This window comes from Babylonia areolata, chromosome 2 (assembly GCF_041734735.1).
Source record: "Babylonia areolata isolate BAREFJ2019XMU chromosome 2, ASM4173473v1, whole genome shotgun sequence".
Classification (NCBI taxonomy): Eukaryota; Metazoa; Mollusca; class Gastropoda; order Neogastropoda; family Buccinidae; genus Babylonia; species Babylonia areolata.
The window spans coordinates 15690629-15718022 of record NC_134877.1 but is presented as its reverse complement, the minus strand read 5'-3'; the positions used below and the strand labels follow the sequence as shown (position 1 = coordinate 15718022).

General features: G+C 42.0%; 1 protein-coding gene across 2 annotated transcripts in view; it reads right to left on the bottom strand.

Annotated features, from left to right (window-relative positions):
- Nucleotides 1-305: 305 nt before the first annotated feature.
- LOC143298506 (major vault protein-like) overlaps nucleotides 306-27394 on the bottom strand; it is a 57057-nt gene continuing 29968 nt past the window's right edge. Inside the window, exons 13-27 of one of the 2 annotated variants that reach the window (XM_076611342.1) lie at nucleotides 26201-26295; nucleotides 25456-25534; nucleotides 22387-22401; nucleotides 17209-17265; nucleotides 16224-16320; nucleotides 14442-14521; nucleotides 14096-14155; nucleotides 12447-12525; nucleotides 9827-9969; nucleotides 8678-8778; nucleotides 7064-7290; nucleotides 6023-6087; nucleotides 4429-4509; nucleotides 3275-3355; nucleotides 306-2863 (exon numbers count right to left, since the gene is read on the bottom strand). In XM_076611342.1, coding sequence (XP_076467457.1) covers nucleotides 2750-2863; nucleotides 3275-3355; nucleotides 4429-4509; nucleotides 6023-6087; nucleotides 7064-7290; nucleotides 8678-8778; nucleotides 9827-9969; nucleotides 12447-12525; nucleotides 14096-14155; nucleotides 14442-14521; nucleotides 16224-16320; nucleotides 17209-17265; nucleotides 22387-22401; nucleotides 25456-25534; nucleotides 26201-26295 — 1374 coding nt within the window. In that variant the 3' untranslated portion in view covers nucleotides 306-2749. The remainder of the gene's footprint in view (nucleotides 2864-3274; nucleotides 3356-4428; nucleotides 4510-6022; nucleotides 6088-7063; nucleotides 7291-8677; nucleotides 8779-9826; nucleotides 9970-12446; nucleotides 12526-14095; nucleotides 14156-14441; nucleotides 14522-16223; nucleotides 16321-17208; nucleotides 17266-22386; nucleotides 22402-25455; nucleotides 25535-26200; nucleotides 26296-27394) is intronic. The other variant, XM_076611351.1, reaches the window with a different exon arrangement.

Below are 27394 nucleotides of genomic sequence, written 5' to 3'. Positions count from 1 at the left end.
GACATTACTCCCATTCAATCAAATCTAAATACACACTTTCTCTGAGCCCTTGCATTAAGTTTTGCTTCCAGGATCTGTTGCATATACCTTACCTCGCTAAACACATTCCAGGGTTTTAGGGGGGTAAAGGGATGCCAGGGCAATGACAGTACTACTGTTCTACTTTTTTATATTATAATTATTATTTATTTATTTATGTACGCTTATAGCTGACTTCATCAAGTTTTTGCGCCTTATACATACTATCAGTAGTGGTAGTTTTTGTTTTTTTCAAGGCCTGACGAAGCGTGTTGGGTTATGCTGCTGGTCGGGCATCAGATGTGGTGTAGCATATATGGATTTGTCCGAACGCAGTGACGCCTCCTTGAGCTACTGAAAACTGAAAAACTGATGATCTCAATGAATGATGTCTGACTTCACAGGCATCAAATGAACAAAAGAGGAAACTGGTATAGTGTTTTCTGCCTGCTTAATAATAAATTCCTTCTTCAGCTGTACAAACCTGGAATTCACTGCCCTTTTTCAGTACATCACAGCTCCTAACTCATATCGTTTTCTCTCTGTATAATTAAGGCATCTATAGATCTGAATCTATTTCTTCCACGTGTGTGCGTGTGTGTGTGTGTGTGTGTGTCTGAGTGTCATATTATTGTAAAGTGATTTGAGAGGTTTGAAAGAGCTGTACTGGAGTACTATTAATGTGACTATGATGAGCACCATTATCATTATCAAAGGAAAAGAGGTTTTGTGCGACAGCAGGATTTATTCAGCTATTCCCGGTGCATCTAAACCCTGACAGGTTCCCACCAACAGTGAACCGCATGACAGCATTCCAAATTCCAGGTTTACTGGCTTCCATTAGTGTTAATTTATTTTTTGATTAACTGCCCTCTGCCTGGGTTTCTCAAAGCGACATATCTAACTGACATCCACACACAATGCTTCAGTTTCTTCCCCCTCCCCCCCCCCCCCCCCCAAAAAAATACACAGTACCCATCTTTCCACACCCTGATCAACCAAACACCAGATAAACGTTCAGCAGACTGCTACTAACAGACACAAATAATAATATCAAGCGTTCACAACATTCTTCTGGCAATGACATAAACAAACTCACACAATAATGCAGATGTAAATGGTTATTTATCACACTGAGCAACGTTCAAGAACACGGGGTAATCTAAATTGATCTGAACATAACAAATACTCATTTCTTATGTATCTGTGTTGTAAATCTTTTTTTTATAGTTTTATTTATTTATAAAATTTGAAATAATTGGTAAAAAAGTGAAATTGTTCCATTCCTGTGTAGTCCATTGCTATGAAATCACATGAATAAACATGGCATGTGCTTCAATTGTAGACATCAAAAGAAAAAAACAACAAACAAAAAACATAACACAATGTCAGAAACATCAACTCAATTGCTCACAAAACAACAGCAGAAACATCAACAAAATATAAACGGCATGTCAGCAACATCACAGGCGTGTTAATCATAACAATGTCAGAATATACCCACACATTAAAAAGTTCACAATTATATATCAGCTTAATCTGTGTTGGACTATGCATTACACTTAAATGACAACGAGAAAGAGAGTGGTCCTAAACTGAGAACGAAGTGCGCCACACTTTGTTTGATCACGGACGGAGACTGGTAATCAATCAAGTTGAAACTATTTTGCATCGACACTCAGAACATCATCACAGCAGTTCTACACAACTTCAGTAACCGACAGAGACGCTCAAAACCCACAGACTTCACCAAAAATTAAGGATGACTTCATAAAAGTTGGTATGTCTTCTTGACAATAAAGAATCGTAACTCTCTCTCCATTTACAAGGTACGTAACTTATTCAATGTTCCTTATGCTACCGGCTGAGCTAGCAAATTTGCAGCAACTTTTGATGAAGTTCTAAGTGCTTTGACATTTGTTGTCATCTTCAATGCTAACAATTCTTTAGAAAACAAACAAAAAAAACACAGTCGCAATCATTTAAGGAATGGGAGACTGAAGAATCCCCAAATAATTATATACAGTATGTATAAATACATCCTCAGGCTGTAAGAGATGGACAAACATAAGAAAAAAAAAATCCACTGTATCATGTAACCTGTCTTGCTTCTTGTCAATTGTACTGTTAAATGTATTTTCCCAAACATTCTTTTGTACAGTTTAGGAATTTGTACTTTAACTGTTCATTTTGTTTAGTGTTTTTTCTTTATGAGAATGTACGTTGTTGGTTTTTGACAAATCAAAATTTATGTTATTCTCTTAATGAGGAGCATGTGTTGTTTTTTGTGAAGTAAAGAATATGTATGATTATCTGTTGCAAAGTGGGTGGAAGAAAAAAAAAGAATAAAGAAGCAGAAAATAGTCTCCTCAGGCAAACAGTCAACAGCAAGATTCTACAGGCCTCAATCTGAATGGCAGTCAATACAGTACAAGGCAATACTTCAAAACAAAACAACAAAAAAAACATGGATGTACATCACCGAAAAAAATGGAACTTCACTCAAAAAAAAAACCTAATGACAACCATGATCACATCAAGAAGATTTAAATCAACACCCAAACCCCATGAAATGTTATTGTCCCTTCCTGCACCCCCAAAAATAAAAAAAATAAAAATTAATGCTCCCCTAAAAAAATCACACTCGTCACACTCGGAAAAACAAACACATGCGATCAGCTTCTTGTTCCCATGAAGAAGACAAAGTGGAGGGATGGCTCCGAGCCTTGCCCTAGGTGCTGGATCTTCCCCCGATCAGCCCTTCGGCGGTGTTGAAGAGGTTGATGGGGCTCGAACCGTCGGTCAGCAGTACGCTCTCCATCCCCAGAGCGGTCAGCATGTTCAGCTGTCACAGGCAACACAAACGACTCAGGTTTATAATCATCTTGAAGTTGACTTGAAAAAGTTGTGTACCTTGTGAATGGGGAGAATTACCACTCTTTACTATTCATAACCATCATGCTTAAAGTGTGGATATGGCGCTGCGGAGGGGTGGGGGGTAGTTGGGTGAACTGGGGGAGGTGTGTGAGCTGTGAGCAATGTTACACTGTTTTTAAAATTGAATTTTTAGCAAGTTTGTATCTGAATATTTTTTTTTAATGAAATTCCTCTGTCTTCTTCATACCACACATGTTTACTACACTTAGAGCTGCAGAGTAAACGCTATACGATCCACGTTATTATTATCATTATCATCATTATTCATCATTGAGGATGAAGTGTGAGGTTCGACAGAGCAAGCGATCAGTTCTCTCACCTTCATGCGGGGTCCAGCCTGTGCAATCTTGGTGAGGGTGGTGCTGCCGATAGTGCCCACCATCTGGGCAAACTTGGACACCTGCAGAGGGGACGCAGACCGTGCATCTCAACTTACACATCAGGTAAACATCTCTCATGCTGCATGTAATGTACACATCAGGTCTCTTAGTCATTCGGATGAGACGATAAACCGAGGTCCCGTGTGCAGCATGCACTTAGTGCACGTAAAAAAGAACCCACAGCAACAAAAGGGTTGTTCCTGGCAAAATTCTGTAGAAAAATTCACTTTGACAGGAAAAACAAATAAAGGAAAAAATACAAAAAAATGGGTGGCACTGTAGTATAGCGACGCGCTCTCCCTGGGGAGAGCAGCCCGAATTTCACACACAGAAATCTGTTGTGATAAAAAGGAATACAAATACAAATACAAAATACAAATACAAAAATCCCTCACTTCACATGACATGTACACATATTTCAAATCTATGTTTCACTGCACATGTCATGCAAAAAATCTCTCATGTTACATTTCATGTAAACATCTCTCACTTTACACGTCATGTAAACATCTCTTACATTACATGTCATATAAACATCTCTCATGTTACATTTCATGTAAACATCTCTCACCTTACACGTCATGTAAACATCTCTTACATTACATGTCATATAAACATCTCTCATGTTACATTTCATGTAAACATCTCTCACTTTACACGTCAAGTGAAAATCTCTTACACATCAAGTAAAAATCTGTCTGATGTTGCTTGCCATGTAAACATCTCTCACCTTACACATCATGTAAACATCTCTCACCTTACACATCATGTAAACATCTCTCACCTTACACATCATGTAAACATCTCTCACTTTACACATCATGTAAACATCTCTCACCTTACACATCATGTAAACATCTCTCACTTTGCACGTTAAGTGAAAATCTGTCTGATGTTGCTTGCCATGTAAACATCTCTCACCATGCACATCATGTAAACATCTCTTACATTACATGTCATATAAACATCTCTCATGATACATGTCATGTAAACATTTCTCCTGTTGCACAACATTCATTAATTCTTCCACTCATATACATACACCATAAACACAGAAACACACACACACACACACACACACACACTAACTCACCTCAATCTGAGCATTACTCTTCTGTTTGTGGACTTCCAGCTCCATCATTCTACGCTTGTACGCCATCTCACTGGACCGCAACTGCAAGCACACACACACACACACACACACACACACACACACACGACCATCACCACCACCAAGATAAGATAAGACACAATACAAACTGTGTTGTCTACAATCTCACGGACATTTCTTTCATGCCTTGAGCACAGCTAACATTAAACACATCAGGTGCAATCACTTTTAAAACATGACCATTCACTGAAATATGCATCACAACAACGTGATCATCAAAGTCACTGTTGAACAGGTGAGAAAACTGCACTCGTTCCCTGCAGCACATAAGGTCATCCATGTACACATAATGCACACCCCACCCCACCCCCCCCTCTTTACTCCTCATGATTCACTAATGTTCTGCAAAACTGTCATTCCACTGACAAAAACCACCTCACCACAGTCCAAGGTTTAAAGCCTTGGATTTTTAATCTGAGGGTATTGGGTTTGATTCTGGTATGGGCACCCGGTAGATTTAGCATAGACACTGTAGGGAGTGGGGGGGTGGGGGTGGGGGGGGCCCAGGGGGGCGTGGGTGGTGGGTGACATCCCAGGTCCAACGTATATGAAGACATGCTCAAGCCTTCATCCCTTTTGTGTGTGTACACATGCAGAAGATCAAACATGCACAGTATAAGACCTTGAAATCCATGTTGGCATTGTGTGGGTTATGGAACATGAACATCCCCAGCATGCACACCTCAGAAAATGGAGTATGGCTGCCTAACTGGTAGGTAAAACTGGACATACATAAAAACTCTGCTCATGGATATATACAAGTGAACACAGGTGTTTAAGCCCACAAATTGAAAAGAACTGTCAATTCTCTAGGTAGCCCTGTTTGGCAAAATACATGAACTGGCATCGGATTTGACAAAGTCTTGTTCAAAAGTACACTGATGAACAATATCCTGATGCAAGACAAAAAAAAATGGACAGATACTATGTCAAGTGTGTGTGTGTGTGTGTGTGTGTGTGTGTAGTGTGTGTGTATGTGCATGTATGTGTGCATATATATATATATATATATCATGCACATATGCCTGCCTTTACAAATCACATTCACACATTCCAATCAATTCTTTAATGTAGGTGTTAAACCACTTCTAACAAGCATGCAACTTGCAAAATTGTGTAAAAACGGTGCACAGTGCATAAAAAGACAATGCAAGAAAGAAGCCTGTGATACAATGACACACCCCTCACCAAATTCTGTGAGAGAGAATGAGAGAGAGAGAGAGTGGGTGCATGTGACATACCACTCACCACATTCTGTGAGAGAGAGAGAGAGAGAGAGAGAGAGAGAGAGGATGAGAGAGAGAGAGTGTGTGTGCATGTGACACACCACTCACCACATTCTGTGAAAGAGAGAGAGAGAGAGAGAGAGAGAGGATGAGAGAGAGAGAGAGAGAAAGAGAGAGAGAGAGTGCATGTGGCATACCACTCACCACATTCTGTGAGAGAGAGAGAGAGACAGAGACACACAGAGAGAGAGGATGAGAGAGAGAGAGTGAGTGTGTGACATATCCTTTACCATGCTCTGTGTCTCCAGCTTGGAGTAGTGCTCGATCTCCTCTGCCTGGGCCTTCAGGGTGGCAGCTGAATCACAAAACACAGCGTGTCAAAACAACACACACTTCTTCTTCTTCCTCTTTCTGTTACACGACCAACATCGACTTGCCGAAGACTCTGTTGTGGTTCATGCATGCTGGGTATTTTCATGTCTCCATAACCTACCAAACACTGACATAGGCTACAGGATCTTTAATGAGCATATCTGATTTTCTACAACCTTATACACAAGGAGGTTCAGGCACTAGCAGGTCTGCACATGTGCTGACCTGGGAGATCCGAAAAATCTCCACCCTTTACCTACCAGGCGCCGTTACCGTGATTTCAAACCCGGGACCCTCAGACTGAAAGTCCAACGCTTTAACCTCTCGGCTATTGCGCCCGTCACCACTTATAACAACCTGAGGTACTTTCTTGCACCAACAGTCGTGCAACAGCTGCAGTATCACCACTCTCACACTGAATCAACACTGCATTCTTTCAGCTTTAAAAGTACACCCCTGTATCGTTACACCCATGCTCAATCAAACTAGCGTTCTCCTGGCTTCGAAAACACACACCTGTAACTCAAGACTCTATACTGGCAAACTGTCAATACATAGGTACAGAAATTCACCTTCGAACTTGTGAAAAAACAAGTACGATGAAGATGACTAGGTTCAGAAAGTAGGTAAATTCAAATCACACAAACACACACACACACACACACTCACTCACTCATTTACAAACACACAGTCACTCACTCACTAACACACACACACATACACAAGAGCATGCACACACACACACACTTATTCACTCACTCACACACACACTCGCTCACTCATGCTCTCACACACACAGAGTTACTGACACAGATTAATGCACACAATCACACACACAAACCCCCCTCCCCTCCCACCACCCACCCCACCCCCACACACTCTCTCTCTCTCTCTCTTAATTCAACCAGCATCCCCTTTCACACAAAGTTTTTAACTCCTCCCCAACCCCACACCCTTACCGGTAATTTCGCTCTGGCACTCAATCAGCGTTTTCTCCGCCTCGGCCTGCGCCTCAGCCTTGGCCTGGCCAGTGGACTCCACGGCTGCGGCCTCTGCGCGCAGTTCGTACAGCCGGGCACGCTCTTTCTCCGCCTCCACCTCGTTCAGCAGCCTCTGTCGCTCCAGCTGTCCCTTGGCGATCTGCTCGCGGCGGTTTGCCTCGTGCTCTGCTGACGCCTCCACCGATCTGGTTTGTGTGTGAGGAGGAGAGTTTCATTTCCAGTTACAGTTTCTCAAGGTGGTGTCACTGCATTTGAACAATTCCATATACCTATGCTACTAAGAGGAGGAGGAGGAGCAGAAAAAGCAGAAGCAGAAGATGAAGATGAAGATGAAGAGGAAGAGGAAAGAGGCAGGAAAAAGGAAGAAGAGGAGGAAGAGGAGGAAGAAGAACAAGAACAGGAAGAAGAAGAAGAAGATGAAGAGGAGGTAGACCAACAAAAAGAAGAAAAAGAAGAACAAGGAGAAGATGAAGAAGAGGAAGAAGAATCGTGATTTATACTGTCTGGAGAAAGTTTACGTTACAGTTTTGGTTTCTCAAGGAGGTGTCACTGCATTTGGAAAAAAAAAAATCCATATATGCTACACCTCATCCACTAGGCAGGATGCCTGACCAGCAGCACAATAACCCAACAGGCTAGTCCTGCCTTGAGTGCATTATGCTTATTTGTGTACCAATCAAGAGTTTCTTCTACAGAGTTTTGCTGACAGAGGACAACACTGATGTTGCAGTTGGTTCTTTTTTCACTGCACAAAGTATGTGCTGCACACAGGATCTCAGTTTATCATCTCATCTAAATGACTAGATGCTAAAGTTTCCTTTTCCAGTCAAACTTGGGCAAAAGGGTGAGACAAGGAATCGAATCCAGACCCTCACAGACACTATAAAGGCCTTCAGCATCAGCCACGACACATGGGAGCTGAATGCAATGGACAGACCAAAGTGGTGTTCAGCTGTCCACAAAGGCGCCAAATCCTGTGAGGCCAACAGAATCGCTGCAGCAGAGAAACGCAGACAGGCCAGGAAAAGCAGTGCCAGCAAGTCCCCAACAGCCGCCACCATCCCCTGTCCACACTGCGTCAGAACCTTCTGGGCACGGATTGGCCTGACCAGTCATCTGCGCACCCACAGAGCCCAACCCACCCACCCCCAGGATGACTAGATGGTCCTCGTCGATCCCGACAGACGAACCACACACACTGGCGGATAATCATCTTAACCATTCTGCCACCTTCTTCATGTGAGAAGAGCAAAGAGTGATGAGAACTTTAACAATGAAAATAATCATGGGTATTTATAATGTGCTCTACCTCCTTAGCACAGAGGGCCCAGAGTGCTAACAATTAACGTCAATATGGGAAACAATGGTTACAGAACAGTGTACTGTGATCAAGACTTACAAGTAAGACAGATGAATGTGTCAATGACAAAGCATACAGACACAGACACACACACACACACGCACGCACGCACACACACACACATGCTCATATACTCACTCATATGCTCATACACACATGCACTCATGTACGCATGCACGCTCACACACACACACACACATGAACACACTCACTTGGTAGAGATCTCAATAGCCAGCTGCACAGACTTCATCAGACTGTCTCTCATCTTTGTGTCAACGGGTTCGATGTTCTGAATGTCGATGCTGGAAATCACCTGCACACAGAATGACAGTCAGTCATGTACAACTATGACCATCAGAACCATGGTGGAAGCAACTGCTGTCCCGACTACCTGGTCTGGAATTTGATTAAAGCGGAGAGTGCCTTGCCCAAGGTACATCTCCCACTCTCGTGGCCAAGAGGCTTTTTAGGACAGTCAGCATTGGAAATGGTCCCCACAGGCAAACTCGCCTTCACGGCTGCATCACTAAGAGCCAGTTCAGCGTTCAACGTTCAGTTCACTAAGAGCCAGTGCAATCTCTCCCTCCTAGTTTGAGAGTCATAGTCGTTCATGAAAGACAAAACTGTAAATGATATATATATATATATATATATATATATATATATATATATATATATATATATATGTTTCCCCATTAGCAAACATGCTCACTCACAGGAACAATTTCATTTTTAAGGAAGTGTCGAAGCATGTGGACTTATCCATGTACACTGTGTACAGCACACCTGCTTTTTTAAAAGAAAAAAAAAAAGGGTGGAGGGTGGGGGGTGCGGGAAGATGCGTGACCTGTGCATAAACTCAGTATGCTGGTCAGTCCTTGAGAGTTTACCCAAAGTTTGTATCAAACATTCGACGGGCGCAATAGCCGAATGGTTAAAGCGTTGGACTTTCAATCTGAGGGTCCAGGGTTCGAATCACGGTGACGGCGCCTGGTGGGTAAAAGGTAGAGATTTTTCCGATCTCCTAGGTCAACATATGTGCAGACCTGCCAGTGCCTGAACCCCCTTCATGTGTATACACATGCAGAAGATCGCACGTTAAAGATCCTGTAATCCATGTCAGCGTTCGGTGGGTTATGGACACAAGAACATACCCAGCATGCACGAGAAGAAGAAGCAGTATTAAAATTGACATATATATATATATATATATATATATATGTGTGTGTGTGTGTGTGTGTGTGTGTGTGTGTGTGTGTTCAAGGAAAAAACAAAAAGAAACAAAGAAAAAAAAAAAAAAAAAACCCCAACCCAAACCACCAAGCAGTTTAGTGCATGACAATGGCATTCTTTTGCCGTACCAGGTTATTGACGTCAAACTTGAGTCGAGGCAACAGCTTCCCCGTCTTGTCCTCTCCAAACACGGCAAGCTGAATGATCCGGGCGGAATGCTTGTGGAAATCATCAAACGGAGTCAAAGCCACACTGGCTCGAATTCGGCTGCCTGTGGACATACACATGAACATTTTTTTTTTTTTTTTTTTTTTCAGAAACACATGATTATTTAACGCCTTGACTGCTAAACCTTGCTGAAATGAGATCAGTGTGGTATGAGTCTGAAGTGCAGTTACCACTTTTTGACTCACTTGTGTAAACAAAGTGAGTCTATGTTTTAACCCGGTGTTCGGTTGTCTGTGTGTGTGTGTGTGTGTGTGTGTGTGTGTGTCTGTGTGTCCGTGGTAAACTTTAACATTGACATTTTCTCTGCAAATACTTTGTCAGTTGACACCAAATTGGGCATAAAAATAGGAAAAATTCAGTTCTTTCCAGTCATCTTGTTTAAAACAATATTGCACCTCTGGGATGGGCACAAAAAAAAAAAAAAAAAAAAGAAGCCTAATTATATGCAAACTGCATGTACTGTTATATTCATATTTTTTGTATTCTCTAAACTTGGCACTTTGACCTCTTATTCTGACACAACAACAAGAGGAGTCATTATTATCATTTTTTGTTCAAACAGGAACTTCTTTTGCTAAGCATGGAATTTTTATTTATTTTGCAAACGTTTTGATGCAGATAGTAAAAAAGGGAAATTACTCTGTAATTAATGCCAGGGGACTTAATTTATCACAAGTGAGTCTTGAAGGCCTTGCCTCTCTTGTTTGTGTATATCTCAGTATCAGTATCAGCAGCTCAAGGAGGGCGTCACTGCGCTTTGGTCAAATCCATACAGGCTACACCACATCTGCCAAGCAGATGCCTGACCAGCAGCGTAACCCAATGCGCTTAGTCAGGCTTTGAGAAAAAAATAATAATAATAAAATAATAATAATAATAATAAACTAAAAATAAAATAAAATAACAAAAATAAAAAAATAAAAAAACAAATAAATAAAATAAACAAAATAAATAAATAGTAGCAGTAGTAGTATTTTCATGCATTTATCTTTTCTTTTCTTTTTTTTTTTTTTTTTTTTTTTGTGTGTGTGTGTGTATATACATACGTTAATGGTGCAAATGATTTTACTGATCAAAGTTTAGTGCAGTCCCAAGAGGAAGACATCCCAGATAGTTTCAGTTTCAGTTTCAGTAGCTCAAGGAGGCGTCACTGCATTTGGACAAATCCATATACGCTACACCACATCTGCCAAGCAGATGCCTGACCAGCAACATAACCCAACGCGCTTAGTCAGGCCTTGAGAAAAAAAATAAAATAAAATAAAATAAAATAAATAAATAATAATAATAAATTAATTAATTAAATAATTAATTAATTAAAAAATAATAAATAAACAAACAAAATAAAATAACTAACTAAATAACTAACTAAATAATAATAATATAATTATAAAAAAAAATAATGAAAATAAAATAAATAAATAGATAAATAAATAAATAAATAAAACAAATTAAAAAAAAAAATTAAAAAAATGATGATAAATAAGCAAATAAATGTAAAAAAAAAAAAAAAAAAAAAAAAAAAAATCCTAGATAAGGAATGGTGACTGACACTGTGACCTGTTAGCTCTTCCTTTATCTCAGTGAGGTATTTTTGTATTTTTTGTATTTCTTTTTATCACAACAGATTTATCTGTGTGAAATTCGGGCTGCTCTCCCCAGGGGGAGCGCGTCGCTATACTACAGCGCCACCCATTTTTTTGTATTTTTCCTGCGTGCAGTTTTATTTGTTTTTCCTATTGACGTGGATTTTTCTACAGAATTTTGCCAGGAACAACCCTTTTGTTGCCCTGGGTTCTTTTACGTGCGCTAAGTGCGTGCTGCACACGGGACCTCGGTTTATCGTCTCATCCGAATGACTAGCGTCCAGACCACCACTCAAGGTCTAGTGGAGGGGGAGAAAATATCAGCGGCTGAGCCGTGATTCAAACCAGCGCACTCAGATTCTCTCGCTTCCTAGGCGGACGCGTTACCTCTAGGCCATCACTCCATCAAAGGTGACAGCCCTTTACTGACAAGCATACTCACTGACAGCAGTAAAGGGGTTAATTCCAAAAACAGAGACACTTGTTTATCGACGAGAGCAACAGCTGGTGGTTAAAGCACTGGACTTTCAATCTGAGAGTCCTGGGTTCGAATCTTGGTAACGGCGCCTGGTGGGTAATGGGTGGAGACTTTTTCGATCTCCCAGGTCAACATATGTGCAGACCTGCTTGTGCTTGAACCCTCTTTGTGTGCATACACACGCAGAAGATCAAATACACGCGTTAAAGATCCTGTAATCCATGTTAGCGTTTGGTGGGTTATGGAAACAAGAACATACCCAGCATGCACATCCCTGAAAACGGAGTATGGCGGCCTACATGGTGGGGGGTAAAAACGGTCATAAAAGCCCCCTTGTGTGGGCACACCACACAACATACAACCCCGCCCCCCCAACCCCTCAACCCCCATCTCCCCGCCTCCTTTCCCCCACACACACAAACCACACACCCCTATACCATTCTACAGGGCCCTTACCAAGCTGCCTGCAGGCAAAGCCGATGAAGTCTGGCACCTGGAAGATCTTCTTCACGCTCTCCTCATCAGTCCTGTCCACCTGCACAGTGTGGTCACACAGACTGTGATATATGATATGATATGATCGGACTGACCTAAGTACGTTAAATCAGAACAGGCACCACTGAACACCACCAAAGTGACTCAGCAGCAGCGCAGGGTCTCCTCTGCTGTGTGGCCTCCTGGCGACCTAACAACGATGGTTCACTGTGGACTGCCGACGCTGGAACTGTGACGGACGAACCCGGGTGTGGCCGTGTATAGGGGAATCTAAATGAGCGGCGTGGGAGTAATGCCACTAAAACGGTGCAGATGATGGGGCAGCAAAAAAAAAAAAAAAAAAAAATGATTGGACTGACTGTCACCCAGCACCGTCACACATTGTGTTCAGTCAGGAGCACAGCACTGGTAACAACAACATAATCATAATAATGATAATAATAATGATAACAACAAAAAGAACAACAAAAATACTACTACTAATACTAACAATAATAATTATAACAATGATAACAATGATGATGATGATGATAACAATAATAATAACAATAACAATCATGACAATAACCACATTCATAATAATACTTGCCTTCTTCTGAGATATATCAAAGCACTAATAATAATAATAATATCAATGATAATAACAATAACAACAACACTAATAATAATAATCATAATAATAAAAACAACAACAATAACAATAATAACAACAACAACAACAACAATAGTAGTAGTAGTAGTAATAAGAAGAAGAAGAAGAACAACAACAATAATAATAACAATAAAAAGAATGATACTGATGATAATGACGATGATGATGATGATGGTGACAATAACAACAACAACATCAACGATAATATCAAAAGCTTAATCTTGTCCAGAGATATATCAAAGCGCTAATAATAATAACAACAATGATTACCTCTACTACTACAACTACTACTAATAAAGGCATGTACGCTTGATTTTGTCCAGAGACAAGTCAAAGCTCTCATGATAATATCAATGTTGATTAATGAATGGTATTTCTCTCCTTTGAGTGGTAATGTGTCTGCCTGGAAAGTGGGAGAATTTCATGGTTCAGGATCAAACCCCACACTTATTACAATTTTCTTCCCCTCCACTAAACACTCGAGAGGTCGTCTGGATGCTGGTCATTCGGATGAGATGATAAAAACAGTGGTTCTGAGTGCAGCATCCACTTAGCACATGTAAAAGAACCAATGGCAATGAGAGAGTTGTCCCTGGCAAAAGTATGCAGTAAAATCCACTCTGATATATATCTCTATATATCCATATATCTCTATCTCTCTCTCTCTCTCTATATATATATATATATATATGTGTGTGTGTGTGTGTGTGTGTGTGTGTGTTTTCATGCATACGCGAATGTCTGCGAGTATGCAAACGTGCGTGCACATATGTGTGTGAATGGGCATGGCCACAAGTGTGGACTTGTGTGTGGGGTGTACATGATTGTTCATAGGTGTATGTGTGAATGCATGAATTCACATGCATTCATTCGCACATGCATTCTTCCACCAAACATTCAGACAAGATAAAAAAAGAAAGAACAGAACCTTTCCACTGACACAGACAGCAGCCCGTACCTCAAAAAAGTTGTTGAAAGCCACCTGCAGACGAAGCCTGGCGTGGTCTGAAGTCTCCACCTTGAAACAGAAAGGAGGAGTTTGTATTATACTCCATGTTTGGTGATACATACACTTACCCATGTCAAACTGATGCAAACTAGGCCTATTGGTTTGCTCTGCTTGGCCAAATTTTGCGCGGCTAACAGTGAAAAGAACCAGCTCTCCAAACCACCACACACGTAAACTGGTTTCTCAGTGCCCTACCTGCCAGGCCAAATTACTGCCCCACACCTCTACAAGCAACGTCCAGCTTTAACGACCATGTAGTGAAATGACAACACCATCATCACACACTCTCTCTCACCTCCATAACCTCTGTGATGAAGTCGGGTCCCAGCATCAGACACAGCGACTTCAGAGCGTTGGACCTTTTGGGTTTGCCAGCTGCAACATTGCAGTGAGAGACAGCATGTTGTTGAAAGTCCGGAATATTTTTGCATGATCACTTACGTATATGTAAGTACGTATATGTATATGTGTGTACACCAATAAACACACACACACACACGCACAGTAAGAGACAGAATGTTGCAACAAGTCCAGAAAATGTTGCTTGCTCACTTACATATATGTTAAGTTAGTTTATGTATACGTGTATGCCTATAAACACACACACACACACACACAAATATCACTTAAAGTGGAAATGCATTAAACTGAAGGCTACACAAACACACACACAGATCTCAACAACACAATGTTTGTTGTCATGGCATGTGTCATGTTAACACTTTATAGTTCTTTTCTCTTCTTGTTTTTTGTTGTTGTTTTTTCCTTTGCTGCTTAATTAAAGCCCAGCTGACCACACAGGCCGAATCAGAGCCAAATAATTGTGAACATCAATCAGGTAGAATCTGAGAAGACAAAAAAACCCACCCAAAACAAAACAAACAAACAAACAAACAAAAACAACACACACAAAAAAAAGAAACAAACAAAAAAAGGAACAAAAAAGAAAATTAGGCACAAGTACCATGACAAGCATGCATATAAAAAAAAAAGAACATGCCCCCGAAATTGAACATTCTAAGTTTTGACAGAGGATTAAAAAGCCTGACCTGAAAATTAACATAAGTATACCTAATTCACAACATCATATATTCATAATGAGAGACAAACAAAACCCCCAAAATTGCCAAACGCCACCTCACAAGTCCTAGGTGTAAGACAGAACCTAACACAGTAGAGAGTACTAAATCATCAAGTCAAGAAAAAAACAAAGAAATATTCAAGGCTTTCTTGAGAAAAAAAAAACAACAACAGGTGAACTGGGGGAAGAAAGAGAGAGAGAGAGAGAGAGAGAGAGAGGAAAAAAAGACAGAATAAAGAGATGAGAGAAGAAAAAAAAAGAAAGAGAAGGAAAAGACAACAGAAAGGAGAAAAATGATGATGGAAGGAACAAAAAGAAACAAAGAAAAAAAAAAAAAAGAGAGAGAAAAAAAAAAAGTGGGAAAGAGCCTTCTAAGGATGCTGAGACTATCCTGCTCATTTGCAGAAATTTTACGCATCCACTGATTTCTCCACAAAAAAAAAAAAAAAAAAAAAAAACCCAAAAAAACACAACAGGTGAATGGAACAGCAAGGCAGAAAACAAGACAGGTAGAGAAGGAAAATGTACTGAATGTGTTCACATTATTATAAAAGAGTAACAGTTCCTTGTCTGAGGACGACTTCTTCTTCTTCTTCTGCGTTCACTCGTATGCACACGAGTGGGCTTTTACGTGTATGACCGTTTTTACCCCGCCATGTAGGCAGCCATACTCCGTTTTCGGGGGTGTGCATGCTGGGTATGTTCTTGTTTCCATAACCCACCGAACGCTGACATGGATTACAGGATCTTTAACGTACGTATTTGATTTTCTGCGTGCATATACACACGAAGGGGGTTCAGGCACTAGCAGGTCTGCACATATGTTGACCTGGGAGATCGTAAAAATCTCCACCCTTTACCCACCAGGCGCCGTCACCGTGATTCGAACCCAGGACCCTCAGATTGACAGTCCAACGCTTTAACCACTCGGCTATTGCGCCCGTTGATCTGAGGAAGACAAATCTTTAACAATGGTTCCACACACGTACTACGTACCACTCAGGCTGAGAACGTTGAAGTTTTCGTCGGGTCCGAGAACCACCAGGTCGGGGCCAAACACGACACGAGATGTCTTCAGTTGGTGGTTGTTTACCTAGCACACAACATTCCTCCCACAGTCAGCTGATTCGCTTTGGTGAAAAAGAATTACATGTTTTGGTTGAAAAAAAGAATCGAAAGTACATGTGTGCAGACACACACACTCTCTCTCTCTCTCTCTCTCTCTCTCACATGCACATCATCCACATGCTCACAGACACACACACATGCTCACAGACACTCACACTCACAGATATTCTAAAGACAGACAGATAGATGGGCAAACACACACACACACGCACGCTTACAGACATACACTCACACAACCATGTTCACAGATGGACATACAGATACACACACACACACACACACACACACACACACACACATAATCTCACAGACACACACAGTAACACAAACATGCTCACAGACAGATATAGACAGAAAGAGACACACACAGACATACTCACAGACACACACACACACTCACAAACAGACATACAGACAAACAGAATCACACACACACACACACACACACACACACACACACACAAGGATTCACACAGGCATGCTCACAGACAGAGAGAAAGACACACACACATGCTCATCCACCCACCCACCCACACACACACACACAACTCACACAGACATGCTCACAGAGAGACAGGCGGGCAGACAGAAAGACACATACACACACAAGGTCACACAAGGTCACACACACAAGGTCACACACACACACACACACAAACACACACACACACAAACACAAGCACACACATACACACACCACACCCACCCACACCCACCCACACACAGACATGCTCACAGACAGACAGGCGGGCAGACAGAAAGACACACACACACACACACACACACACACACACACACACAAACACAAGCTCACACCCACACACACCCACACACACACCTACAACTATCTCACCTTCACTGCAGTGCTGCCAGGACATCTGAAGGTGACCACTCGACTCTTGTCGCGTCCCTGAAACATCAGGAAAAATCAAACATATAACTGACATGCAAGATCAACATCACTGCATCATCCACTATCCCTGGTTGTCATCAACAGGAGGAGTTTGTATTATACACCATGTTTGGTGTTTACATATACTTACCATGTCAAACTGATGCAAACTAGGCCTATGGTTTGCTCTGTTTGGCCAAATTTCGCACGGCTAACAGTGAAAAGACGCCCCTCTTAGTCTGGCCCGCTCTTAGCCAATCAAACGCCTCTAACAGCTATAAGCGCTGAATCATTCCATCATCCACTATCCCTGGTTGTCATCAACCCTGTCCTTTTCCCCCCTGATTCCTGCATGAGCTATATTAGTCTCTGCCTGACGACAATACTACTGTCCACACTGTGAAGAACAGTCCAAAAGCAGCTTTGTGTAAACCTCCCTCCCCTCTAAAAAAAACAACAACAAAAAACAAAAACAGTCCAAAAAGCTACTTCGTGCAAACCTCCCACCCCTCTGGAAAGAACAGTCCAAAAGCAACTTTGTGCAAACCTTCCTCCCCTCTAAAAAGAACAGTCCAAATGCAAACTTCATGCTAACTACCCCCCCCCCCCCCAACCCAACCCTCTGCCGCCCCCCGACTCCACCCCCCTCTAGAAAGAACAAAGTCCAAAAGCAACTTTGTGTTAACCTGCTTTCCCTGTTATTTGGAACAGTTCAAAAGCAACTCTGTATCAATTGTCCTTTCTGATAGGAACTGTCCAAAACAAGAAAAAAGAAAAAGAAAAAAAAAACCCAGATCAAACAACAAACAAGAACTGTTACTCTGGGCGGGACAAAGGCGCATAACTTGACTCACTGCTGCTCAGTATTGACAGTGAGAAATTTCAAAGCAACAAACATGCTGTTAGTTCTGGCAACAGTTATCAAATAGTTCTCTCTGTTTGCCTCACATAATTTCTAATTTAAAACAAACAAAAAACAAAACAAAAAATTCACACACGGAAACGTTTTGCTGACCTTCCCACTGTTAGGAGAAGTCAAAAAAAAAGAAAAAAAAAAAAAAAAGTTCAACACAAGTTTAAAAACAATAACAAAAACAATAAGAACATGAGACAAAATATGAAAGAAAACAGATGCCAGTTCCACAATGATGCATCTTGTGAGAGGGAGAGACAGAGACAGAGACAGAGAGAGAGAGAGAGCGAGAGAGAGTGAGAGAGAGAGAGAGTTATGGTACATTTGCTTCTCTGGATTGGAAATAAAATATATCCTTGCTCAGAATAAATATATTTAAACTGGAAATAAAAATCTCCTTTTGACACTAAACACAATTATCACTATCCACAGGAAAGGTGCTACCTGCACTGAACAAAACAAGCCATTGTCACAGCAAACAAGATCTGTGCAAATCACTGCATCCACAGTGTTATTTCAGCAATGGTTTATCAGCATTTCTACACAAACACACACACACACAACACACGCACACAACACACACACATGCATCAATGCACCTATACATATTTAAGCCCACATACATACTCTCTAAAGTAAATTTTGGTTAGTTTTATATAATCACACCCACACACACACATATGCAAATACACCCACACCCACATGCGTGCGCACGCACACACACACACACACACACACACTCTCATATGCAAACACACCCACAAATCCACATGAACCTACGCACACAGACGTATCACCCACACACACACACACACACACACACACACACACACACACACACACTATATATATATATATATATATGCATAGTATTCAATCCATACATCATAATTTAATAACGAACGTCCAGACCTGACCTGCCCAAACTTTGAATAAACGAGGCTGTGCTAAAATGACAACCAGCAATGCTGACTAAACCTCTAAACAAACATTACACTGCATGAACTTCTACAGACAGCAAACAAAGGTAGATGGTAGCTTTTCTTCTTTTATTCTGATGATTTGAGTACATCAAAGCAGCATACCTTAACCCTCGGCATTTGGTACATCAAAGCAGCATACCTTAACCCTCGGCACTTCAACACCAGGGTTTATGCAGACTCGCCTGGGATGACCCATGGTCTGTATAAAGCAGCCTGGAATGACCCCAGGGTTTATGCAGACTAGCCTGGAATGACCCCAGGATCTATGCAGACTAGCCCGGAATGACCCCAGGATCTATACTGACTAGCCCGCAATGTTTATGCAGACTAGCCTGGAATGACCCAGGGTCTATGCAGACAAAGCTTGGAATGATCCCAGGGTCTACGTGGACGAGCCAGGAATGATCCCGGAGTCTGTGTGTAGACTAGTCTGGAATGACTCCATGGTCAATAAAGACCAGCCCTGAATGACCCCAGGGTTAATATAGACCAGCCCTGAATGACCCCAGGGTCAATACAGACCAGCCCTGAATGACCCCAGGGTCAATACAGACCAGCCCTGAATGACCCCAGGGTCAATATAGACCAGCCCTGAATGACCCCAGGGTCTATGTAGACTAGCCCGGAATGACCCCAGGGTCTATGTAGACCAGCCCGGAATGACCCCAGGGTCTATGTAGACCAGCCCGGAATGACCCCAGGGTCTATGTAGACTAGCCCGGAATGACCCCCATGGTCTATACAGACCAGCCCGGAATGACCCAAGGGACTACATAGACCAGCCAGGAATGACCCCAGGGTCTATGTAGACTAGCCCGGAATGACCCCCATGGTCTATATAGACCAGCCAGGTATGACCCCAGGGTCTATGTAGACCAGCCCGGAATGACCCAAGGGACTACGTAGACCAGCCAGGTATGACCCCAGGGTCTATGTAGACCAGCCAGGTATGACCCCAGGGTCTATGTAGACCAGCCCGAAATGACCAAAGGGACTACACAGACCAGCCAGTATGACCCCAGGGTCTATACAGACCAGCCAGATATGACCCAAGGGACTACATAGACCAGCCAGGTATGACCCCAGGGTCTATGTAGACCAGCCAGGTATGACCCCAGGGTCTATGTAGACCAGCCAGGTATGACCCCAGGGTCTATATAGACCAGCCCCAAAATGACCTTATGGTCTATGTAGACCAGCTGGGAATGACTCCATGGTCTATGTAGAGACTAGCTCATAATGATCCCCAAGGTCTATACAGACCAACCCATAATGAACCCCCACCCAGGGTCTATGTAGTTTAGCCTGTGATGACCCCAGGGTCTATATAGGCCAGGCTGGAATTTGAATTTGTATTTGTATTTCTTTTTTTTATCACAACAGATTTCTCTGTGTGAAATTCGGGCTGCTCTCACCAGGGAGAGCGCGTTGCTATACTACAGCGCCACCCTTTTTTTTTTTTTGCATTTTTTCCCTGCGTGCAGTTTTATGTGTTTTTCCTATCAAAGTGGATTTTTTCTACAGAATTTTGCCAGGAACAACCCTTTTGTTGCTGTGGTTTCTTTTACGTGCGCTAAGTGCATGCTGCACACGGGACCTCGGTTTATCGTCTAGCGTCCAGACCACCACTCAAGGTCTAGTGGAGGGGGAGAAAATATCGACGGCAGAGCCGTGATTCGAACCATCACGCTCAGATTCTCTCGCTTCCTAGGCGGACGCGTTACCTCTAGGCCATCACTCCAAGGTCTCCATAGACCAGCCTGGAATGACCCTATGGTATACATAGAGCAGCCTGGAATGACCCTATGATATACATAGAGCAGCCTGGAATGATCCTATGGTATATATAGAGCAGCCTGGAATGGCCCTATGGTTAATATAGAGCAGCCTGGAATGACCCTATGGTATATATAGAGCAGCCTGGAATGACCCTATGGTATACATTGAGCAGCCTGGAATGACCCTATGGTATATACAGAGCAGCCTGGAATGACCCTATGGTATATATAGAGCAGCCTGGAATGACCCTATGGTATATACAGAGCAGCCTGGAATGACCCTATGGTATATACAGAGCAGCCTGGAATGACCCTATGGTATACATAGAGCAGCCTGGAATGACCCTATGGTATATATAGAGCAGCCTGGAATGACCCTATGATATACATAGAGCAGCCTGGAATGACCCTATGGTATATATAGAGCAGCCTGGAATGACCCTATGGTATATACAGAGCAGCCTGGAATGGCCCAGGGTCTATGCAGACAATGCCCGAAGTGATCCCAGGGTCTATATTGACTAGCCCACAATGACCCCAGGGTCTATATAGACTAGTCTCTGATGAGCCCAGGGTATATATATAGACTAGCTGGAATGACCCCTAGGGTCTATACAGACCAGCCCAGAATGACCCCAAGGGGAGGGGGTTGATCTTGACTGGCCATAAATAACTCCAATGGTTCATTCAAGGCTAGCTCAGAATGACCCCTGGTAAAAAAAACAACAACAACAAAGAAACAAAAACAAAACAAAACAAAAAAACCAGTGATAATCATTGGCAAAAGAAGGAAAATTCTGCAACAAAAATGACTAGCATTCTTCCACTCCCTCAGTTTACCCACTCCCACCATTTCCTCTCTACCTCCCCCACGCCACTCTCCTCTGTGTCTTTCCACCACTCTCCCAATCTTCATTTGTTGTTGTCATTTTTTGGTTGTTTTTTTTTTTACTATTACAACATATTCTATTTTATTTTCTACCTCTATGTCCCCCCCCCCTTCCCCTCCTACCCCTCCACCCCCCTCCCCCAAACCCTCCCATCACCTGCCTATAAACAGACAGAATAAACTACAGAAGAGAATAAAATGACTATCGAAGCAGCTCCAACAGATCCAGTTACATTTCTTAGTTTATTCAAAAAGCATGCGTGATGATACGACACTACAGTCAGGAATCCAGGCATACAGCCAGCAGCAGCATCTACACTGCATTGAACCCATGCATAAAGCCTACAGAGGCAGCATCCCAGTAGGAGAAATGCAAGGTCTGAACTCTTTTGTTTCCGAATACAAACAGTTTCTGTGAAGTGAATGAAATGATTAATAACAACAACCACCCAAAAAAAACCCCCAAAAAACAACAAAAAAACAAAAGAATAGCTTGTTTGGGAAGAAGCATAGTATCCACAGAAGCAGTGGGAAAAGATAAAAAGGGTGAGACTATCATGAATGTGCTGGACTTACAGCGCCAGAACCATCCTGCAAACAGAAGAGTGCATGCTCTGAAGAACCCATACAACTGTGTACCCACCTTACAACTTCAAGTTTCAAGTTTCAAGTTTTAATCATCCTTTCACTCCTATTGGAGTATGGAGGATTACAGCAAAATAATCGTTTCATGCCCAGAACAAAATTTCCAAATACACAACAATGTCACATAAAAGTTGAGAAAACACAAATGTCTTTTAACTCCAAAAGTATATCTAGGCAACATTTGCAAATCTAATCATCTTACTTACAGCTAAAAATGACTTTTTTGCCTCCTTTGAGCATATTACAAAAATTAAAAACCGATTTTGGAGACAAATATTTTTTAGGGACATATCTATTTCGTAACTGATCATAACTGGGACATTCCATTATAAAATGAAACTCATCACCAATCACAGACATGTTACAAACCTTACAAAGCCGTAACTCTCGTGGTATGCCTTTGGGTCTCCCTGTGTCTATTTCCAGCTTATGATTACTACTTCGAAATCTGAAGAAGCTGATAACGTAATTATCAGGCACTTGACTTATATATTTTTCTCTACACACACACACGCACACACACACACACACACACACACACACAGAGCAACTGTTTCTTTCCTTACTCTTTAAATTCTTCTGTTTTGTGGAATGGATTTCTCCAGTCCACAATGTAGTTCAGCTGACCGCACAATTTAACGTCTTGCTAGATATGGGAAAATAATCTATATTTAGTGGATGTGGAAAAAAATACCTACAGTTAGTAGAAGGCAGCATTTGAAACAATAGTCTATATTCAGTTGACATGGAAAAAAAAAGAAACTGGCTACAACACACAAAACAAATATACAAACATACCTACAAAAAATACTTTCACTCCTTGTTATTTTCTTCCATTGAACATTCCTCGCTTTCTGTTCGTTGGCTTCTTAAGGAAGCAGTTTTATAAACTAAGAAAGAATCCATCGTGTGAACAAACCAAAATGGTCAATTGCTGACAGTGTCATTCAAGTACTGACCTGCAAATACGCTTGCTAATTGATGTTGTGTTTTTGTTTTGGAGGTGTTTTTTGCTGCCACATCATCTGTATTGTTTACGTGACATTAATAATAATAATAATGGATACTTATATAGCACACTATCCAGAAATCTGCTCTAGGTGCTTTACAAAAACACTTTGTTAACATAAAACATTACATCTATGTTACATGCACACACCAAAATATGACTACACACACACACACACACACACACACCCACACACACACACACACACTGCATACATACATTTTAACAATACATGTGTATCTAACAGCTACCCTAACACATACGCACACATAGGCAGGCACAAACTTACATAAACGCACGCACACACAATACACATTCATATACATGCATGTAGTTATGTACACATATATATGTATACACACATAGTCAAGCACAGCTAACGCAAAGGAAGTGGACCTGCCACAATTGAACTTACTGCTGAGGGAAAAGGGGAGTTTTGACACGAGATTTAAAAGATGCGAGGGAATCAGAATGACAGAGGTTATCAGGGAGCTTGTTCCACGTCTTTGGCGATTGAAAAGAAAACGATCTGTGTCCATAGGTATTACTCCCACGCTGCTCATTCCGAGTACCACATACTCAACCACAGAAGCCGAGTACACCTGTCACAGTCCCAGCACCTGCAGTCCACAGGGAACCATCGATGTCAGGCAGCCAGGAGGCCACAAATCAGAGGAGATCCCGCACCGCTGCTGTGGTGTTCAAAAAGTGCCTGTTCTGATTTGATGTACTAAGGAGACCACATACTAAGCCCCCCCTACAGATGACGATAATAGCTTTGTCATGAAGCCAGACTGAGTGAGCGTCTACCCTAGAGTGGAGACTGCCACCACGTCACCCAAATGACAGCCCCGCCATGAATCTGCCGACACTGAAGACCTTGACAGAAATTACTCCAAGCATGGAAGTGGATGGGATGCTTGCACTGTTTGTTCTAACTGTTGTTTTCCATGTCACCCTCCCTCCACATCCTTACAGAGGTGAAAGGAACTAAGTTAACTCACTCAGTACGGCCAGTCCTCTCTTCTCCTCTACACAGACCCCTCGGATGTCCAGTTGAGAATGACCCAACATTTAGCTTCCGTCGTCAGAATTGTGGTATTCTTTGTTAACATTCAAGTCTTCAGAGCCTTCGTTTGCAATATTTTGATGATGGTAATTGGTGTGAAACGCTGTTAACGTCGTCTCTTTCGCCGTTCGTATGGAGAGAGTTAAATCAGTTGTTCACTGTACTCTCTCGACACTCATCCAGATCCCACCCGCCCTCCACCCCTCTAAACGCCCCCCTCCCTTTCCCTATCCCTCACACACAGCCATTCCCGCACAGTTGCAAGTCCCAGGCAACAGCTCTCCACAAGGTATCACCGATCAGCCAGGTCACTCACAGGAAGAGATCCTGCACTGCTGCTGAGTCAGCTCAGTTTAAAAGCACAGAATTGAAAGGTGACTCCTCTGATTCCAGACATGCTTGGATTCTCATTGGACAAAAAAAAAAAAAAAAAAGAAAGAAAAAGAAAAAAAATCCTAAAGAGATGACAATAGCTCATGGGCAGCACAGCCAGAAAGAAGGAGCATCGCCCATTAACAAGAGGAGCATACTCATAATCAGATATCACACACGTATACTTACACATGCACATACACACTCTCTCTCACTCAAACACACATGAACAAAAACACACATTGCTACACACAGACACAGAGACAGAGACACATACAGATACACAGAGACACAGACACAGTCACGCACACACACACACACACACACACTTCTTCCTCTATCCTGTAGTCAGAAGACTGTAGAGGCACCACTGATGTACCCGCTCAAGATACACTCACATACACACACACACACACACACAGAGATACATACAGACACAGAAACACAGTGATACACACTCATGTGCATGCATGCACACACAGAGACATGCACGCACACACACACACACACACACACACACTACAAACATTTTGTCAGGTTTGTTTGTTACCTGAAGATATACAGGATCAATGGACTGCTCAAAATAGGCCACTTTGCGGATGTCTACAGAGCCCAGCCCACCTCCTTGGCTGCAAGAAGACATAAACATACAATAAAATCACACACCATACAATAAAAAATAACATATATAAAAATCACACACAATTTTTTCCCATCCCCCACCTCCACCCCCAAAATAAATCTTTCTTTTTTTTCAAGTCAAACTTCATCGCATTTTCTTCAAGTTGTACTGATGAAACTTGTTTATTCTTTGTAAAAAGAAAAGAAGAAAAAAATTAGTTTCAAACCACACACACACACACACACACACACACACTCACTCACACTAACACTCTCTCTTACACGCACATAAACAGACACATGCACTCTCACATACACACACTCACACTTTTTCACCCCCATAAACGCACACACACACACTCTTCACACACACACACATACACACTTACTCTTGCTCTCTCTCTCTCTTACACAAACACACACAAAACACAAAAACACAACCCCCAAAAATCACACACACACACACACACTAAAAAAACAAACAAACAAAATAAAAAAACCCAGCAGAAAAGAGAGAGCATGCAAAAAATGAACAAAAAAAAAACAAAACAACAAACAGCTGTAGATCCACGAACTTACATCAACAAAAACTATAACCTTCTATGCCAGGAAACAAAAAAACAAAAAAAAAGAAAGAAAGAAAGAAAAGAAAAAAAAAACCCACACCAACTCACATCAACAGCTCTTCCGTTTCTGGAGACAACACCTTCTCCCACAGCTCTTCGTCAGCTGTCAGCATGTAGGCTTGTGGACCCATCACTGCACGAACCTGCCAGAAACGTAAAAACAAAATGTTCTTCTTCTTCTTCTGCGTTCACTCGTATGCACATGAGTGGGCTTTTACGTGTATGACCGTTTTTACCCCGCCATGTAGGCAGCCATACTCCGTTTTCAGGGGTGTGCATGCTGGGTATGTTCTTGTTTCCATAACCCACCAAACGCTGACATGGATTACAGGATCTAACGTGCGTATTTGATCTTCTGCTTGCATATACACACGAAGGGGGTTCAGGCACTAGCAGGTCTGCACATATGTTGACCTGGGAGATCGTAAAAATCTCCACCCTTTACCCACCAGGCGCCGTCACCGTGATTCGAACCCGGGACCCTCAGATTGAAAGTCCAACTCTTTAACCATTCGGCTATAGCGCCCGTCGTAAAAACAAAATCAAAACCTTTTCTTTTCCTATTTAATTCGTTCTACCCCTGCAGCTACATGCCTGCTATGACTCCCCTGGACCAGCACTACATGAGACCACTGCAGTAAAAAAAAAAATTTAGGTTTGTTCACTAAACCAGTGAAAATTTGATGAAGAATGGTTGATTTAACTAGTTGGTCAAACAAAAGCTTCGTTTTTGTGCTTCTGGAATCTGTAAATTACAGCTCAGTTTAAAACGCCAACTGTACCAAGCATGCGTGTGAATGACTGGTGCGAAAGCGCTTTGATTTGTCTCTGCACAAGATTCAGCGCTATATAAATATAACAATAAAAAAGCAAGAATAAACGAAATTAGAATAGTTTATTGGTATGACAATACTCATACCAAGTCCACAGAGGAAGTAATCATTGTACGAGTTAACTCGTACCAAGAGTGGAATGAGTTAAAGGCTAAAGGCCCCATAGCCTTTTATGGCACGGGGAAGTGACTTTTTCTCCACTGTGTCAAGGGCTCGGCATAGGAAAAGGGGGCCCAATCCTCTCTTTCCGCCATATTAACCACCTTCCACTGAAGGTCAGGTACCCACACATGGGTGGAGAGAGGGAAATCCAAGCGAAGGGCCTTTTACCAAGGACAAAACACCATGCTGAAATGAGGCCGCGAATCCAATGGGGCTGTGAATCCAATGGGCTGTGAATCCAAATGGG